This window comes from Lontra canadensis, unplaced genomic scaffold, assembly GCF_010015895.1.
Source record: "Lontra canadensis isolate GAN:19392208 unplaced genomic scaffold, GSC_riverotter_1.0 scaffold15, whole genome shotgun sequence".
NCBI lineage: Eukaryota > Metazoa > Chordata > Mammalia > Carnivora > Mustelidae > Lontra > Lontra canadensis.
The window spans coordinates 9,451,558-9,472,431 of NW_022631009.1; the positions used below are offsets into that span (position 1 = coordinate 9,451,558).

General features: G+C 32.6%; 1 protein-coding gene across 2 annotated transcripts in view; it reads left to right on the forward strand.

The window, feature by feature from the left end:
• The window catches only part of CSMD3 (CUB and Sushi multiple domains 3), a 1,221,727-nt gene that overhangs the window by 1,088,851 nt on the left and 112,002 nt on the right, over positions 1–20,874 (forward strand). For both annotated transcript variants that reach the window (XM_032858445.1, XM_032858446.1), the window contains 3 exons: positions 13,978–14,096; positions 15,146–15,215; positions 19,755–19,871. In XM_032858445.1, coding sequence (XP_032714336.1) covers positions 13,978–14,096; positions 15,146–15,215; positions 19,755–19,871 — 306 coding nt within the window. The remainder of the gene's footprint in view (positions 1–13,977; positions 14,097–15,145; positions 15,216–19,754; positions 19,872–20,874) is intronic.

A 20,874-nucleotide genomic window follows, 5' to 3' on the forward strand; every position in this document is an offset into this window, starting at 1 on the left:
CTCTTTCCTCCTCTCCCCATTCATTTCCTCCACCTGAATGCCCCACATTTCTTCCTTTTCTTGCTGTCCAGCTCTTAATTTATGTATTACCCTAAATCCTAACTGATCTTATCAGTTCATTCTAGAAGTGTTTTTCTTCTTTTTCTAGATTCTGATATCATTCTCTTTTATTCCCTCAATGCCTATGTATTTACTAATTCAGCAAATATTTACTGAACATTTGTGGGTCAGGCATAGTTTGCATTTGTGAATGAAAAAGACAATATCCTCTCATCTTCTTGGAGCTTATAGTCTAGCAGATGAGGACAAAAAAAGAGAAAAATGTAATAAATTATTAAGCTATAGAGCACTTCAGAAAGTGAAAATTCATAGAAGATAGATGGGGATACCTGGGTTGCTTATTTGGTTGAGCAATGAGTCTAGGTGTCATGATCCCAGGACATGAGGTCGTGATCTCAAGGTTGTGGGATCATGTCCTGGAATAGGCTCCACACTTGGTGGGGATTCTGCTTAAGATTCTCTTCTTCTGCTCTTCCCCCACCTCACTCTTTCTCTCTCTAAAAATAAATAAATAAATGATAAATAAATAGTAAATAAATTTTATCTTGAAAAAGAAAGATAGATTGAAGTGTTGAAGGATTGGAATGCTAGGGCTTCAGAGAGGATGTTTTGATGGACATGGTAGACCTTCAAGAGAAGGTGACATTTGAGCACAGGTTGGAACATGGTGCAAGAATAAGCTTTATTGATATGTGAGGAGAAGATGTATTGGGGATAGCCAGAACAAACACCCCAAAACATATGTATGAAGAATAGCAAAGAGGTGAGAGCAGGAAGAAATGAGGTGAGAGAATGAGAGATGTGGTGTTGTAAGCTATTGTAAGGATGTAGTTTCCCCCTCTAATTGAAATGGGACTCACTAGAAAGTTTTGAGCAGAGAAATGGCATGCTCTGACTTATAAGGTAATGTGGTAGTTTGGATAATTGATTTTAATTCGCATTCCTGAAGTATTTTTCAATGAATGTTAAGCTATTTGAGAGCAGTGTATTTTATATCATTTATTTCTGATATTGTGCAACACTATGTTGTTGTTTTTGTATTTTCATCCTCAGTGAGTATTTGCTAGAAAATTGAAAAAAAAAAAAAAAAGTAACTACATTTATCCAAAGAAGGTAACTGTATATTTGTGTAATTATACTAGTTTGAAAAATTGTACATTATGACTTGGCTGATATCACAAGCAGCTCAGAGTTTTGATAGCCAACAAGCCAGTTGCACCAGCCATGTCAGTTTCTAACAGGTTGTTTTGTTCATTATTTATTAAAGAAGAAAGACTGGCCTTAAAAAAAAAATGACATTTTTTCGGGGCGCCTGGGTGGCTCAGTGGGTTAAAGCCTCTGCCTTCGGCCCAGGTCATGATCCCAGAGTCCTGGGATCGAGCCCCGCATCGGGCTCTCTGCTCAGCAGGGAACCTGCTTCCTCCTCTCTCTCTGCCTGCCTCTCTGCCTACTTGTGATCTCTGTCTGTCAAATAAATAAATAAAATCTTTAAAAAAAATAATGACATTTTTAAAGTTAGAAAACAAATTGTTTTTGTACCACTTCGTTTTCTTCTATGTTAGTCTGTATTTTTAAAGAAGATTTCTACATAACTGGGCTAAAGTTTTTCATTTGTTTTTGCCTTTTAAAATATTTGAAGCAAATTTTGTAATTTGGTAAATACTGATTTTTGAGGCTCACATTTGCTTGTCTATCCATGATGGCTCTCAAAGTGTGGGATATCTGTAGTATAAGCAGCCATTTGTATGAGATCAAAAACTAATGATGTATTGTATGGTGACTAACAGAACACAATAAAAAGAAAAAGAGCTGTATACACCATAAGCATTTGAATGACTGCTTAGGTTCTTTGACAGCAGCTTAACAATACTTTCATCAGGATTATTGTAATCATTATATTGTTATCATTATGTCATCAGAAAGTTAACATTTTTCTAAGGTTTTATTTATTTGAGAGACGGAGAGAGAGAGCATGCACAAGTGGGTAGAGGAGCAGAGGGAGAGAGAGAAGCAGACTCCCTGTTGAGAGTCCCACTTGGGGCTCCATCCCAGGACTATGAGATCAGGACCTGAGCCAAGGCAGGTTGCTTAACTGACTAAGCCACCCAGGTGTCCCAAAAAGTTAACATTTTTTTCAAGTGTTCAATATATGCCAAATACAGTATAAATATTTTATAGATATATCTTTATTTAATTTTCCCAATTATCTTGAGGCAGGTACTATTTTTAATCCTATTTTATAGGTAATAATCTCATACCTACATATTTTTAAAGTCAGTAAATAGTAGAGGTAGATAAACATTTCAGAGAATTTGATACTGGAGCAAGCAGTTCTGACCACAGTATTATAGTCCTCCTTATAGTTTCTTCCCATAATTTTCCATCTTGGTATTTCTTTCTAAATATAAGAAAAAAACCACTTGTGTATGCATCAAATGTTTGTCGAGTACTTACTAATTACCAGATATAATTCCTAGGTGTAAGTACTACAAATTTGCATAATATCTAGCCCTAAAATCCTGAAGACTAATTGTAAGAACGTGCAAACAAGTGCAAAATTACAATGTAAACCTTTTTTGTATGGTTATGTAAGTTGGTACTTCTGAGATAAATGTGCATTATAGTCATTGAAGTTTCATTAAACAGTCTATATAAGGCCCTACCCCAGAAGTTCAAGTCAGTGTTTCTGAGATTCAGCCACACATTTGCACTTTCACCACCCTTCCAAGATTACTCTCACAATCACTGAAATATGAGGACATCTTGTATAATTTAGGGGATTACACAAAGAAGGTAGTGATCAAATCTATTAGGATTTACTGACAGCAGAGTCAAGGAAGACTTCACCAAAGGATGAACAGAAGTCTTACTGGCAGGTAAGAATTAAAAAATGTACATATGGAATTAGTTTGGTACTTTGAAGGGACCTCTTGAAATGTAGGTGTATATAAAAGCATTTATTCTAGAATCAGACTTCAGCCCCTGTCTTGACAATGCCATTTGATAGCCATGTGACACAAGGCAATTCCTCAAGTTCCTTAAAAACCCAGTTTCCTTATCTGTAATATGGGATAATGATAACACCTAATCTGAAATATTTCTTCAGAATTAAATGAGACCATCCATGTGAAAGTGTTTATCAAAATGCCTGGTCCATAGTAAACTCTCAATAAAGGTCATCTTCTACTGCTGATGAGACGAACCCAATGTAGCTACAATTGTCAAATGGTATTTTAAGTGCTGAAAGATTAGATTAAGGAGGCGACAGACACTTTCTTGGAGACATGCTCAAAGATTTCAATTTGTAGAGTAACATGTTTACTTTTGAATTTTTGAAGGGCCCTTCTATTTTGGAAAATGGAAAATGAACTGCAGGAAGAGAATAGGCCTAAAGCAAGGGATTGCGATAGTGTACATGAGAAACTCTGAAGGAGGTTATTATGGTTGTGTAAAGTTTGTGGCTGGTTAGATGTTGGAGGAGTAGAGAATGGTTGTTAGGTTTCTGGTCTTTTATTTTGGTTTTTACTTTAAATCATACCACTTCCTATAATCACAGCCTTGCTTTATTCCTTTGGAGAGCTGGACTTTTATTTCCTTTTTTTCTTTGATTTTTTAGATCTTAGCTATTGAATTAAATAAACCAGGATCAACAGAACCACTTTTATTTATCTGTAGTAATTAGACATTACAACTTACAGTGGGATCTAGGAACCAAAAGTATTTCCTAATTTAACTAGCGGTAACACCAGTATTAAGTACATAATTTAAAGAATGAAATTGGTATAGAGGGCACATATGGTGCTTGCAAAATAAGAAAATATGGCAAATGGATATCACATTTATTATATGTGTGTGTATATTTTGAATATTTATAGTCATGGTGCTCAAATTATGCTCTGTTGGAGGCCATAGTTGGTCCATAAATGAATTGAATCAGGGCAATTTTTCTAAATTAAAGACACACAAAGCTAGGCAGTAATATAAATTTAGAATCTTTTTCTCTCTTTCTTCCTTTTTTTTTTTTTTAGTTTCATATGTAGTGTTCAGTGATTCATCAGTTCAATAAAATACCCAGTGCTCATAACCTCACATACCGTCCTTAATGCCCATTATTCCATTGCTTTTTTTCTGACACTTTAATGTCTTATATTTTTTTAAAGATTTTATTTATTTATTTGACACAGAGAGATCACAAGTAGGCAGAGAGGAAGGCAGAGAAAGAGAGAGAGAGAGAGAGGGAAGCAGGCCCCCTGCTGAGCAGAGAGCCCAATGCGGGACTTGATCCTAGTTCCCTGAGATCATGACCTGAGCCTAAGTCAGAGGCTTAACCCATTGAGCAACCCAGGTGCCCTCTTAACCTTCTTTTACCTAAGCCCCTGCTGAGCAGAGAGCCCAGTGTGGGACTCGATCTCAGGGCCCTGAGATCATGACCTGAGCCTAAGGCAGAGGTTTAACACACTAAGCCACCCAAGTGCCCTCTTATATTGATATTATGCTAACAGATTCTAACAAATTACCTGATATAAACAGGTAGCCTATATTAATGGAAAAAGTAAGAAAAAAAAAACCCATTTTGCTTTCTGTTAATAACAAAAGGCATTGAATATTGAAGAGAAAATAGGCAGACAGAATGGAAGAAGACAATTTTCCCTAGCAACCATGGATGACAGAAGGAAAACTAAGGCAAGGAGTTTAGAGGATACATTTTTCTCTCTCAGTAAGTAAAAATTAAAACATTAGTTGAGATTCTTATTAGTATTTTGCTTTTTTCTGACATGAGTTATCATAAGCTTACATAAAGCTACCTCATTTTTTGGTGTTGGGAACGTGTGCTGGTTTGGTAGTCATGTGAATAGATACATCTTCTCTGAGTTAATATTTTTTTTTCTCACATATAACAGATTTATCTGTCTTCTAATCCTCAAGAGCACTGGAAAGTGGGAATTCATTTTTAAATTGACCATTTGTATTTTTTGTTTGTTTGTTTGTTTGTTTGTTTGTTTTTGACAAATGTGATCCTGGTTGTAACTGTATGGCTTGCATAAATGTATTTTTTGCTAGGAAAAATGTCCCTTGTGCATGAAATGCCATTAAATATATCAATTGTTAGTAAGCTTCCACAAAGAGATCTTATAATTTCTAGTTGCTCTGACATTTGATTCTGTTAGATCTTTATCATTAACAGTTTTGGGATGATAATTTGATTGTAATATGAATATGTAATTTCCTTCACATTTTCTTAAATTTATTGCCATACACATTTGTATCTCACTAATGGAAAATTCTAGAGGGACAATGGAGCATCTATAAATCAGTGAACAGCTTTTGGTTTTGAACTTATACAAACTACATGTAGTAATTGTATTTCCAAGTTTAAGGAAGGACACTCAAAAATCTTAGGACACAGCACTCGGAGGAACGCAAAGGTCCACGTTACCATAATGAATATATTTTTCTATCCTCCTAAACTTGAGAACACTCATGATATATACCACCAATAATTTTGCTATCATTCCTGGGAAAACACAGGTGGTCCAAAAATGTCTTTCCTTTCTGCTTATTAGTTGAAGGGCTGGTCTGAATACCACAAAGTGTAAAAGTTGTCATAAAATAGTAAATGCCTAGACATGTATTCATTTAACTCTAGCTTATAAATAACAAAAGATTCAAATCAGTACAATAGTTATTTTACTGCTTTCCATCCTTGAGCAATATGCTTAAGAGATAATGCATTAGGTCTTAGTGAGTTTATTTTTATAATCACTAAAAATGGTTTCCTCCCTTGGGCTAATTAAATAATTGATTATTTGAGAAAAATAATGATTTTAAGATTAATTATATTTTTACTTAAACTAATTTTCTTGTTCTAACTAGTTTATGTACTTCATCTCATAAAATGTTAATTGTAGAAACATCTCCTGCTCAAATTAATTTATTAATATTTGTCATTTCTAATTTCGATTGCCATTAACAGAATATATTAAATGCAAATAAGTGTAATTGATTTTGCAAACACATCTCACTCCTTAATCCTATAAGGCCATTAGTTTTATCATAGTTTCCTCTTTTCTTTTAATCAAAATATATTTTGTGATCATCTCATTGACTTTTTACCTCTTTGTGGTATTGACTTAGAATCGTTTCCACCTAAATTCCTGAATTCTGGAAACCTTGTAGTTTTGTATTACAAAACTTTCTCTAGCTGTATCTTGAACTCATATCATTGCTCCTGGTCTCTTGGTTTTTCTCCCAATTAAACCAGTAATATTTTAGCTTATATAGAAGCTTTTTATTTTGGGTCAATCAAAAACTTCAAGGTACTTAAGTTCTTGGCACTTTATATGACTTTTCACATATTTTCTTTATATTCCTGGTGTATGTATGTAAATCTGTTGATCTTAAACATACAGAAACGTATTCTCATGGCAACAGAAAAAAATATCCTTTATCTAGAATGCTAAATGACATCTCACTTCCATGGTTAAACCCACTAAATAATGTTAGTTACTATGTCCCTGCCACTATTTTAAGTATTATGTATATCTTGTTTTCTTTAACCATTGCAATATTCCTATGAAGTCAGTATTTTTACATCCCATTTAGCGGATGAGGGAACTGAATCACAGAAATCATTTCAGACATTACCAAAAAGATCAAGAAAGTAGTGGAGTCAAGAGGCAGATAAAGATTGTGTTCTTAATAACTTTGAAATTTTCCTTCTATACCCACAGAAAGAAAATACAATTTCCTACATTGATTAAGATTATAAAACAGTTCACGATGTATATTCTTTCTCCCTTTCAGCTTCATTTCTTGATGCCTTTCCCAAGAAAACCACTCCCCCTCTTTTCCATAAAAGAAGGAAAAATCACTTAAAAGTTCATTTAACATGCTGCCTTGTCTGCCAGCACATCACATTCACCTTACCCCTCATTATTATGAGTTGGTAAAATATATACTTTTTTAGTAAGGTTATGCTTTTTTATTTTTATTAAATGGATTATTATCCATTTCCAGTGTCTTTTCTTTTTCAAGTTTTTATCTAAATTCCAAATACCTAACATACAGTGTAATAGTAATTTCAGGTATAGAGTTTAGGGATTCATCACTTCCATATGACACCCAGTGCTCATCACAAGTGCCCTCCTTAATACCATCACCTGTTTAAGCATTCCCCCTCCCACCTCCTCTCCAGGAAACTTCAGTTTGTTCTCTACTGTTAAAAGTCTGCTTTCTGGGGTATCTGGGTGGCTCAGTTGGTTAAGCGGCAGACTTGGTTTCTCAGGGTCCTTGAGATCAAGCTCTAAGTCAGGCTCTGCACTCAGCTCAGTTTGCTTGTCCCTCTTCCTCTGCTCCTTCTCCTGCTTGTGCTCTCTCTCTCTCTCATAAAGAACAAATAAAATTAAAAAAAAAAAAAAGAGTCTGTTTTCTGGTTTGCCATTCTTTTTTTTTTTCTTTTTTAGTAGGGTTATTCTTTATGAAATAATTATTTTAACAAAGGATGTCCTTCACTTACTGTGATTATTCCACTACCTGTAATCTTTTAAACCAGTCCCCACTCCTGCTTCATTAAGAATTTCTTTAGAGCATAGTTGCTAATGTCCTAACCAATCTTTGCATTTCTGGCTTATAACATGATACAGAGTACATAATAAGTATATAGTAATTGCTTAAGATATCAGAGTCTATTTAACATTTTATCATTTAACTTAGCATTAAACTGTAAACTAAAATTTGATAGTTTCTTACTGAATATTCAATTAATTATTCCAAGTAATGCTAAGTTAAATGTTAATTGAGGTAAGAACAAGTAAAGTAAGTAAAAATTTAAGGATCAAGGTAAATGTGAGCTAAATCTGTACCACAACATGTTCCTAAACCACTATTGCCCATCAGTGAATATTGAGTCAGAACTGTTCTGAAAAAACTTACAATTATCCAAGTTACATGTTACATAATAGGTATTAAACAAATATTTGTATATTGGATTAATTAATTAATTCAAAATATATTTTCAGCAAAAAAGTCTGCGTGTTTGCCACTGGAGTTTTTTCTCAAACTAGTAGATGAGCTTATGTTGAATTTACCCTTTGATTGTCATCAACTTCTCTGTTTTTTAAAAAATTATTATCTTATAATGATAAATGTGGAATGCCAAATGACAATTCTAGTGAATTTTAAAAACCTATGGGACACCTGGGTGGTTCAGTGGGTTGAGTATCTTCCTTTGGCTCAGGTCATTATCCCAGGGTCCTGGGATCAATTCCCATGTCAGGCTCTCTGCTCAGCGGGAAACCTGCTTCTCTCCCTCCTTCTGCCCCTCTGCCCCCACACTTGTACTCTCTCTCTCTCTCTCCATCTCTGTCAAATAAATAAATAAAATCTTAAGAAAAATAAAAAAGCCCTCTTATGGGAGTACCTGGGTGGCTCATTCCGTTAAGCAGCGGACTCTTGATTTCCTTCAGGTCATAATCTCAAGGTTTTGGGATTGAGCCCTGGATCAGGCTCCCTTGCTCAGCAAGAAGTCTGCTTAATGATTCTCTCTCTCTCTCTCTGCCCTTCCCCCATGTTCACCTCTCTCTCTCTCTCTTTCTTCCTAAAAATAAATAATAAATAAATCTTAAAACAAAAACAAAAACAAAAACATAACTCATATATAACAAAGATAACAATAATAGTAATCCTGGAGTACCTAAGTGGTACAGTTGGCTGAGTGGCTGGCTCTTGGTTTTAGCTCAAGTTATGATCTCAGAGTCAAGGGATTGTGCTCTGTATCAGCTCTGTGCTCAGCGCAAAGTCTGCTTCAGGATTTTCTCTCTCCCTCTGCCCCTCCCTCAGCTTGCTTGCACTCTCTCTCTCTCTCTCTCTAAAATAAATAAATAAATCTTAAAAAAAAGAAATAATTGTTACCTTAAATCCATTATTTAGAGGAAAACTTAAAATTGAAGACCTGTAATATATTTAAAAAATAATATCTTCACTCCCACAGAACACTACCTTTGTGCAAAGACACATGATTCAATTCCTGTTCCTTTCTTACATGTATACAGATTCAATATTTTGGTCATTATTTTCAATAAATTTATAAATAGATTGTTTTTTTCTATTTAAATTCAATTAGCCAACCTATAGTACATCATTAGTTTTTGATACATAATGTTCAGTGATTCATTAGTTGCATATAACACCCAATGCTCATTGCATAACATGCCCTCCTTATTGCCCATCACCGAATACATAGATTGTGATGTTAAATTTGTGAAGGAGGTTTTCCTTTTACAAAACAATGTTACCGGGAGTCTTAGCAGTAATTAAACTTTCTTCTTCTCCCTCTCTGCCTCTCTCAAAGCATCAAAGACTCATTAAAATCATTATGGCATACTGGAAAGTAATATACATATATATATAATCAGAATGATCAGATATAAATGATCTGATTAAGAACATTTGTACTGCAGATTGATTACCTTGTGAACAGAACTGGAAAGAACAGTTTTTGGTTATAAATAAATGGTTATAAATAAAAGCTGGAAATGTGAAGAACTGAGGTTTCAGTATTTTCATCCAGGGTAACTGCCTGCACTAATTTGACAGCAGTCATAACTCTATGCAATTTTTGATGTGCATTTGTCCCTGGACTCATTTCTGTTTGTTTTGGGCTACAGCAGCAGATTAATTGATCCAATTTACATTAAAAAAATACACCCAGAGCATATCTTTGATTGCCAACACCAAAATTGACACTCATAAAACTGAAAATGACTCAATATTTTGATTGCCTTGGTTAATCAGGAGAGCATCCTTTTCAACATTTTTACAAAAATTCTCTTTTTCTTTGCTGATTCTTACAAATAACCTATTGATTTTATTACTTATGAAGAAGTGAAAATAATTCTTAAAAAACACCTTACAAAATTTTTGAAGCATAGTTGACATACAAGATTATATGAGTTTCAGATGTATAACATAGGGATTCAACATTTTTGTACATTATGAGTAATCACCACAATAAGCCTGGTTACCTTAAAACTGCCATTTAATCACTCAGAGTTTATGTGTTTATCTATTTTTAAATTGTTTTGAGAGAGGGAGAGAAAGGTAGAGAGAAAGTGATGGTGGGAGGGGCAAAGGGAGAGGGAGAATCTTAAGCAGGCTCCATACCCAGCCCAATGCAGGATCTGTCTCACAACCCCAAGATCATGACCTGATCCAAAGTCAAGAGTCGAATACTTAACTGACTGAGCCCCCTGGACACCCTAGAGTTTATTTGTTTATATAAAAATGTAAAATATGAACTGCAAGATTTTTAGATATTTCTGTTTTATTTTCCTTAATGTACAAAAAATAATTGGTTGCACAAAAATGAGAGAGGCCATCAGTGACTTCTTCTTATCTGACTACCTTGTCACCTTACTTTCTTCCCTGGAATAATCATATTCGACAGATTAGCTGGCCCAACTCAGTGTCTTCTTCAACAATAGAAGAGAGTATGTTCTGATACTAGTTCTCTGCTAGTAATTATTCACCTAGTGGATCAGTGAACACTATTTATAAAAGTAATTTATGTTCATTATAAAAATTCTGTAAATTCAGAAAAATACAAGGAAAGGCATATAAATCACCAATAATCTCATAACCAAGGACTATAACCTATGCTAATATTTGGCATATTTCTTTTTGCTCATTTTTCTCTGTGATAATATGTATACAAATATTTTTGACTTACAAAATTGCTATTCTGTAGTTTATAGAGTTTATAGAGTTTTATATCACATTTTTATTTTATTTTAAGATTTATTTTGTTTGAGAGAGAGAGGGAGAGAGAGCACATGCATGGTTGTGGGGGGGACAGAGGATGAGGGAGAAAGAAACTCCAGACTCTGTGCTGAGCACAGAACCAGGACACTGGGATCATGACCTGAGCCAAAACCAAGAGTCTGACGCTCAACTAATTGTGCCACCCAGGCACCCCAGGCATTTTATATTACATTTTTTAAGTTAAAACTTTTAAAATATTTTACTATGTCAGTATATATTATGTGTAAGCCTCACTTAAAAATGAGGCTCTCAATATTTTATAGTCATCACTGTACCATAGTTTTATTTGTTCTCCTCCCAGAAAAAGAGATCATCACTTCTGAATATTAATAGTTTTCTGTGTATATGACCCTGAGTACTTGATAGAAAGAAAAGAAAAATGAATGTGTACAAAATTTGGCCTTCTCAGTAAGAATGACTGCAAGAATGACCTTAGTGGTAAAGAGTAATAAATGTACTATTTTTTTTTTAATTTTCCTTGTTTTTTTTTTTTTTTTTTAATAACCAATTAGCCAGTGGGAGAAACCCATAGGGAAATACTAACTCCCCAAACACCAAGATTGTACCAAAGGAAGGTGAAATCTTATTTATAAGATTTCCCTCTTTTCTCCTCTTCTCTTATTTATAAGACATATATGTTTATATCATAAATCACTTTTTTAGGATACTCATTAATACCTGAAATGGGCTTTTGAAATCAGATAAATTTATTGTGTAAGACCCATTAGTGGGTATTAGATGAGATTAAAACAAAAATAAGTTTCTTTCACTTTTGGATCTCAAAATCTACCTGGGGAAATGAGACATTAATCCTTAAAATGTTAAAGGTAGGTAACAATGGTGACTTACCTTGCCTAGGTCCATAAATTCAAGATTACAAAACCCTCGAGAAATATGAGGCATTCTGTATGGTTAGAGACTTAGTTAATTGAATCCTAAGTGTTGGAACTCCAATCCATAGACTTCCCTAACGTCCTCTAGGGCTGCCTCAAATGCATTCCCAAATGACCAGTTTACTCTTCTTCTTCCCTGTCTTCCTTTCTGACCTAATCATAATTCTATCAAGTTAGTACTTTTATGTCATTTTCTATCCTTGAATATGACCTAATTTGGAATGATTTTTAGCTCCTCTGAACATTGTATTATTAGATAGAGAAAGTATCTTCCATTTGCAGAGCTAGACACTAGTATTTATTAAGAAGTTATCAAAGTAGAGATTCATGTTCTTTTTCATACTATTCATTTATCCAATCAACCAGTGTTAATTGAATGCTTCCTTAAGATGCTGTGCTCTAAGCTGCCCTTAAGGAGTTTCCGTTCTCATAGGGGAAATAAATGTTGAGCAACTAATTACACAGTTATTTTTTCATTATTTATGTTAAACACCATGAAGAATGTAGAAAGTTGTGCTATGAGAGCATTCATCAGAGGGAAATATCAAGGACTAAAGAATGTCTGAAGTATTGTAATTATTTAGGATTCAGTTTTTAATATATTTTTCATGAAATGAATATATATGATGATTTTGGAGGGATGACTATTTCCTCCCGTAGTTTAAATATGCATTAGATTATCTTCTAATGTGAACCACAAATAATTGAATAATAAACATTAGATTTTATTGAAGATAAAAAAATTTCTTAATAATAATACATTTTTCAAAATCTTTTGGCAAAAAAATCAATTTTTTCAGACTTTAAATCATTTTAGGAAAAAAAATCTTATATTTAGTATGCTTTTATTCTCTTATGTTGAAAAATATATTGTTAATGTAAAAATAATGGGAGTGTTTTGAATTATGGAATTATCTCTTCTTCATAAATAACTGATTTCAAGTGTCATCTAAACATTTCAGTTCTCAATAAACTACATTTTTCTCCTTTGTGATTATAATATATTTGGAGAACAAATCTTCTTCTTTTTTTTTTTCTCTCTGAGAACAAATCTTACTTAAAAATACCTTTAAGGGCTCCTGGGTGGTTCAGTAGGTTGGGCCTCTGCCTTTGGTTCTGGTCGTGGTCTCAGGGTCCTGGGATTGAGTCCCGCATCAGGCTCTCTGCTCAGCAGGGAGCCTGCTTCCCCCTCTCTCTCTGCCTACTTGTGATTTCTCTCTGTGTGTGTCAAATAAATAAATAAAATCTTTAAAAAAATACATTTAAAAACTTTTACATGTGGGACACCTGGGTGGCTCAGTCAGTTATGTGGATGCCTTCTGCTCAGGTCATGATCCCAGCATCCTGGGATCAAGCCCTGCATCTGGCTCCTTTCTCAGCCAGGAGTCCACTTCTCCTTCTCCCTCTACCTACCACTCTGCCTATTTGTGCTCTTTATCTCTCTATCAAATAAATAAATAAAATATTTTAAAAAATTACTGTAATGAGTACCTCACACTATGTCTCATAAATTAAAAGCCCATTTTGTATGAAAGAAGAAGGAACCAGGTGATATGGACAAAATATCAAATAATTTTTAGTATTTTATTAAGCATATTTTATAAATATAATTTTATATTACTCTCAAAATAAATTATTGTTTTATTCCTTAAGGGATTTTCTTTTTAGAAATTTTTAATTTTTGTTTTATAGTAGAAGACATTTATTTTTTATTTTTTAAGATTTTTATTTATTTATTTGACAGAGATCACAAGTAGACAGAGAGGCAGGCAGAGAGAGAGGAAGGGAAGCAGTCTCCCTGCTGAGCAGAGAGCCTGATGTGGGGCTCGATCCCAGGACCCTGGGATCATGACCTGAGCTGAAGGCAGAGGCTTTAAACTCACTGAGCCACCCAGGTGCCCCTAATAGAAAACAATTAGATTGTGAGTTAGAAAAGACTTTAAGGGTAATCACAACATTCTTTAATGGTTGATGCCATGAAAATTCAAAGAAACAGTTCTATGGTACAGTTCCAAAGCACATTGCTTTTAACAACCGTAGTGAAATCTTATTCACACTTAAATAGTACTCACAGAACATTCCTAATGTCCCAATGTAAAAATCTAGTTTTAATGATACCATCATTCAATTTTGGTAATTTAATATGCATAATTTAAGCATTCATTATTTAAAAGTTACTTATGCTAATATCTTTACATATTCTCAGCAATTGGTTTGGACTCCTGTCCTGAACCACAAACTCCTAGCAGTGGAATGAAAATTGGAGACAGATATATGGTTGGTGATGTAGTATCCTTTCAGTGTGATCAAGGATATTCTCTACAGGTAAGGCTATTTTTAAATTATAGGTTGGATTTGCATTGCTTTTTCAGAATATTTTAATGGAGCGATGATTGATAATCCAAAAGTTTTAAAACAATATTGACTTCAAACTGTATACTGTAGCCTTAAGCCAAAAGTTTTCAATTTGTCCATAAAACATATTCATGAGAGAAATTACTAGAATAGACTAAATATGCTTTGTTCGCAAGTAACCAGAAATTATTTTGAATCAAAATTAATCTTTAATTCACAATTTTCTCTCTGTTCATATAGAATGTGCCAACTCAACTCTTGGATCTTTAGGATTTGAAAATAAAAACAAAGTGCTAATTAGAGCATTAAGTGAAATTACCATGAAAATAAATTTTTGAAATTAGTGAAAATCAACCAGAAATATATGTTAGAGGGTCTCAACTTTATGGTTCCATAAAAATCTGTCTAAAGAATTGACCTATTAAGTAACTGAGAAAAAAAACAAAAAAGAGGCAGAGACTATTTCATATGTTAAATAAATAGATTCCTTAAAGAAAGCAAAATTAAAAATTAATGATTTATAGTCTTTAACATTGCATTATAAATTATTAGTCTCAGAAGTACAATCCAATATTTCTGGACTTTATATTTCAGTTTAAAATTTAATATATCTTAATTGACTCATTGTAATATTTTATGAACTATTTTTAAATTATGCTTTACCGTATTTTACCTTGACTATTATTGAAATTTATTATAAACATTTATATATATGGTAATTTCATTCACATAATCATTGAAATATCCCAGTAGAATATGTTTCAGTGGAAAAATGTTAAGTTTAAAAAGCATAATTCTGATGTGATTAGGAGTCTTAGTTTTTCTACCAGGACCATGTCACTTTTTACATTTTATCACAAGGTATATAATTACCTTTATTATTTCTAGTTATACTGAGAATTCTGGCAAAAGTTTAAAAAATATGAAAAATGATAATATATATTTTATTTTTATAATGACCATTCACTGGCCATTTAGTCTTTTTAAAATGTGTACTGAACTGCATCTTTTTTATGTAGGGTCATTCTCACATTACATGTATGCCTGGACCTGTAAGAAGATGGAATTATCCAATCCCAATTTGTTTGGGTAAGTTGAAGAGCTGTAAATCACTGATAAGCTTTGTCAAATTTTAAAGATACACCCTATTTTTAATGTTGCTGAAATATATAGTTTGCCTTTTGTCAGGTTTTATGGAAATGATATTTTGAGATAAATGTTTCACATTTTTTTTTAATTTTAAATTTTCACAAATTTTTTAACCTCAAACTTCAATATCAATGGATGACTTTGGAAATTGAGAAAAGGTATTATGTTTTTCAATCTTTGGAAACTTTTCTCTGTATTATATGATAGAAATATCCATAGATCAGGAAAATAAGTAAAATAAGTAAATATCCCATTTCTTCCTATTAACCCAAAATAGATAAGGAATCTGGAGTCTACCAAAGAGAGCATGACACCACATGAAATGTCTTCACTGGTGACAGGCAATTGAGATATGGAATATATAAAAATAACACTTGGATCTTACAAAGTGTGGGATCCAGTTTTTGCCTTAACTTCATCCCGCTTCCAGTTATTTCTAGCCACTTTTTCATTTTCTTTTTCTCTTCCTCATTTCTGGTATGCAACTGTAATATCCTGGGATCTATAGAGTATGAAAAAGAAATGTGATATATAATCCCTATTTTTAAAACATTCATTTACCATTTAGAGTGATAGAAATAAAAGACATGAATTAAGAAAGAAACTCAGTGTCAAGTTATACAAGTTATACAATTGGCTGCATCATAGATTTTCAGAAAGATAAGGTGGTATTAACCCAAGTCATTGGGAAATAGCCCATAAAATTTACAGTTTTAGATGGTAATGTAATTAAGATCAATAGATGAGGAAGATAGCCTTTTCTGAGTAGGAAAATGGTAAAAAGCAAAAGAATTGGTGTGATTTATATGACTTAACCTCTGTATTATATTAGTTTGCTTGAGCTGCCGTAAGAATACAATAGACGAGTGGGTTAGACAACAGAAATTTATTTCCTTACAACATTAGAAGCTAAAAATCCAAGATCAAGATGCTGGAAGTGTTGTTTTCTTGTGCGGTCTCTCTCCTTGGCTTGTAGATGGACATCATCTCCCTGCATCTTCATATGGTCTTTTCCCTGTGTGCAAATGCCTCTGGTGTCTTTTCTTATGAGGACCACAGGTATTGTTAGATTAGGGCTCCACCCTTATAATTTCCCATAACCTCAGTTACCTCCTTAGAGGCCCTAATTCCAAGCACAACCAGACTGTGAGTTAGGGCTTTAACATATAAATATAGTGGGAAGGTGGTTCAATCCGTAATGCCTACATGCATCCTATTCTTGAGTCCATTAGAAAATAATGTTTAGGAGTAAGGATGTTTTTTAAGTGGCAAAAGATATTGAAAGCATTCAGAATTTAGATTGGATGATGTTTTTTAAAAGATATATCTCTTTATGTGCCATAAATAATTTACTAGTGTATACAATGACAATTATAAAATTATCTGTATATAATGCCTATTGTACACATTTATATGTACAGACAATGCCAATTATGTGTGTGTGTTATATGTGTGTATCCAATTAAATATAAAAAATTGGGAATATAAAAAGGGTACAGAGAACAAAATAACCTATGTATTCTGCTGATATGAAAACATGCAGTTTAGGTCTTTTGTTCATTATTATATCTCCAGTGCCTGGGACAGTCCTCATCATAAGCATACAATAAAAGATTGCTTAGTGAATAAATTAATATAAAGTTTTGGGATTCCATAGTGTGTATATTTATAATATATTTTATATAATATTAACTTAAAATATATTTTATATAATAAATATAAAGTTTTGGGATTCTATAGTATATATATTTTAAATGTAAAATATATGGATTTTATATAATAATTAAGATATACCATATAAATTATATATGTTTTATATAATAAACTAATATAAAGTTTGGGGATTCTACTATATATATTTTAATATATATATTTTTATATATAAAATTATGCTTTTTTTTGACACTAACTTAGAATAATTTTCTATGCCATAACATATTTCAAAAATTTAATATTTAAAATGGCTTCAGCCACATGGCATAGTCTAATTTGTGTAATTATTTTTTTCATTAGAGTTTAGTTTTTGTATCTTTTGATACACATTTATAAGTCTTTTAGCATTCTTTCATACATTTCTAATTGTTTACTTAGGTTTTTACCTAAATTAATTATGTCATTGCATATAGCTGTATAATAATGGAATATTTCATGATATGACCAAAGTTTACAATATATAGTTAAGTATAAAAGGCTTAAAATGACTCACAGTATGAGCCTATTTTCATTACATGCATACCTGTATAAATACACACATATATATTTTTCTGCAGAAGAAAAAATACAAAGGTTAATAGGTTATCTATGGGTAGTAAAATTAAAGGCCATTTTAATTTCTTTTTCAGTCACTTTTTTGCATTTTATAGATTTTGACAATAAACTTGTACTGTATTTGATAGACAAAGTACTTGAAGTGCTATCATGGCCATATTATAAGGAGAAACTGAAGGCAGAAGGCTGATTCAGAGAATGTCTTAAAGCTCTAGTGATCAGGTAAAAAGGTTGTACAGCCTTGTGGACTGGAAAATAAAAATCTGCCAGATATTCTGGTGGATGGAAAGAAAAGTCACTTGAGATTTTTAGGTAATAGAGACAAATCAGAAAGAATAATCAAAGATGATCTTATCTTAGAGGACTATGATTGTATTTACCACGGAGGCTATAGTTGTGTCCTTAATAAGAGTGTAATGGGGCAAAATAGAGTCTAGTACAGAGTCACTGGGAGAACACACAAAATTGTCATTAAAGACCCAGGAGTATGTGAAATCACAGAGACATAGGGAAAACAAGCATCAATGCAGAGCTGAAGGCAGATGCATTTTGGGGTTTCTTTTTTATGTGTTTCATGACTTGTCATTCTTTCTTTCTCCTTCATGATCTCTTCTTCATTTTATTTCCTTCTTTCTCCTTTGATTTTGGGATTTAAACTCTAGAAAGGTGAGCAATGCTGAGGACAGGATTTTCAGGTCATATCGGAAGAGAAAGAAAGTAGCAGAATTGAAGGAACAATGAGCAGGTGAAAGACGAGATTTTGAAGGCAAGAGAGAAGATAGTCCTTGTGCTCTTTTACCCCAAGTTCTGGATAAAGCGAAACAAACCTACAATGCAGTCTTGTCAGAAATTTTAAAATATTTTTGAATGGCCAAAATATTTTCTCTACCCCTCATTAATTATCAGACTCTGTGATGAATATATATGAACAATCAAATTTTAGAAAAAGGAATTTTTGAATCTTAATTGTACCTGTATGTTGAAAATTACTCTGGTTTGAGGATAGATGAGCTGAGATTTCAGAAGGATGAAAAAATGCACAGGTGTATCTTTAGATCTCAATGGAAAGAAAGGTTTATATGACTACTGCTTTATTATTTTATATATACATATATACACACACATATGTAGATATAGATACACACACAATAGTAAGATGATATAATTCATTCAATTCACATAGTTAAAATAGCTATCAAACAGGTTACTGATATACAGAACATTGACATTTTTACTGAATTTGCTTTTATGATATACAATCTGAAGTTTGAGTATCTATCTTTTATTATTCTTCACAACAAATAAATGAATATAACTGCAGGTAAGTTTTATATACAAGTAATTTTCAAACTTGATGAACAACCATGACATTTTATTCTTAATCCCACAATTAACAAATGTGTATTTTAGTCCTTATATGATGAAATAATAAAAATGGACTTTTAGAGGAAAGAATTAGTTTCTCAAATGCAATGACTCTTTTAATACATATTAAATAGTTATATGTAAACATGAACTTGGCTAATTATCTGTTCTTATAGTTTTTGCTAACTTATTAATAGCAAATCAATATAGTAGAGATTCCAGAACAAGCACATTTATAAATTATGCCGAAATTCTCAAATTGGCGTGCATCTTGTTTTTTCTTTCTCTAGGCTTGGTCTAGATTTTTTTAGGATAAAGGACAGCCATATCCCATGTGTGTTATGTGAATCCATGACATATTACCAATAGAAACCAATCTCTTTCTTAAAACTCTTTAACCTTCTCACAAAAAAAAGGAGGGAAGGCTGGGAAAAAGGTTTCCTTTTGAATACAGTATTTAGAATGGATATTATTGGCTTGATTTTTTTTTTTTCTAAATTGTGTCATCTTTGGAATGAATGAAAACATTCCTAGAGGTACTTACGGATAAGAAATAAACTGCCTGCTGTGGAAAAGGACAGATGCTCCTTGTTTGATAGTATTCACTGCACATAAGCTACTTCTTGCTGGGCAATAATTGATTTAGCTTTTTAAGCTATTTTAGAAAATGTATTGTTAATTGATTGTATTTGATTACTAGTGTATGGTGTGAATGAGAGTTGACAATATTAAAATTTATGTCAAACAGTTTTAACTCAGACTTAAGACTTGAAATGATTTCAATTTGTTTTTAATACAGTAAAGTATTCCATTACTCTCGCTTACATGGGACCTCTCCTTTTGTAGCTCAGTGTGGTGGTGCAATGTCAGATTTCAGTGGTGTGATCCTCAGCCCCGGTTTTCCTGGAAACTACCCTAGCAGCTTAGATTGCACATGGACAATAAAGCTGCCCATAGGTTTTGGTATGTATAAAAACATGTGAGAAAGATTTCTGTATCATGAATGCATCTTTATAAAGAAATATCAAGGTCTGGTAAAAACTCACAAATTATAGTTTACTTTGGGATTGCCTATAGTTATATAAATTGAGGAGTGAAATTTGAATTGCCTGAGCCAAATTTGGTTGCTGAAATCAAATATCTTTCACTTGAAATACTAGGATAACTGAAGAGATATGGGCCTTTTCTAATTTCATAGTTAGATGGCACGTAAGATAGGTAACTTTCTGATATTTTTCAGTTGATTTGTCTGGATTTAGTCTGATTTTGATGTATGTGGCAATAGTAAATTCAATGTGATTTTTGTGTATATTCCATTTTATAACTCTCTTCTTGTTATTATAACCAAGTGATATATATATACATATATATGTATATATACATATATATAAAATAGTTTCTGGTAATTTATCAAATTTATCTAATATTCATTCCAAATAAATAAGATTTTACATTTAGAAGTAGTACAAATTTCTAATGTTGGGTTTAAATACCTATGTAGATGTAATACTTTCTAATTTTAATAATACAATTATCAGTTTTGGGGTATATTGCATTATATATATATAACATTTCATGGATTCTTTCTCACTCTTCTATCACTAATATATTCTCTTGCAGCTTCATATCCTTTGGGTTTATATATGCATAACTAGAAATGTCTTATTTATTAAATCACTGAAGATAAGGATGAGTAGATTCCCTGAACCACACACAAACCTGGTGGATTTAGAGCAATTAAGAAATTATGTACTATCTCACTTATTGAGAACTGAATTCAGTACCTTATTACCCAAAACCATCTATGAATTTAAAAACTTATATTTAAATAAATATGAATTAAAAGTAAGTAAGTAAGAGTCAGCCCAACAAAGAGGGTCCTACTGTGGGGAATTGGAAAGAAATTATTGGTAAACAGAGTGACACATGGAAAGATGCAGATGAAAACTGAAGAAATTCAACCAAC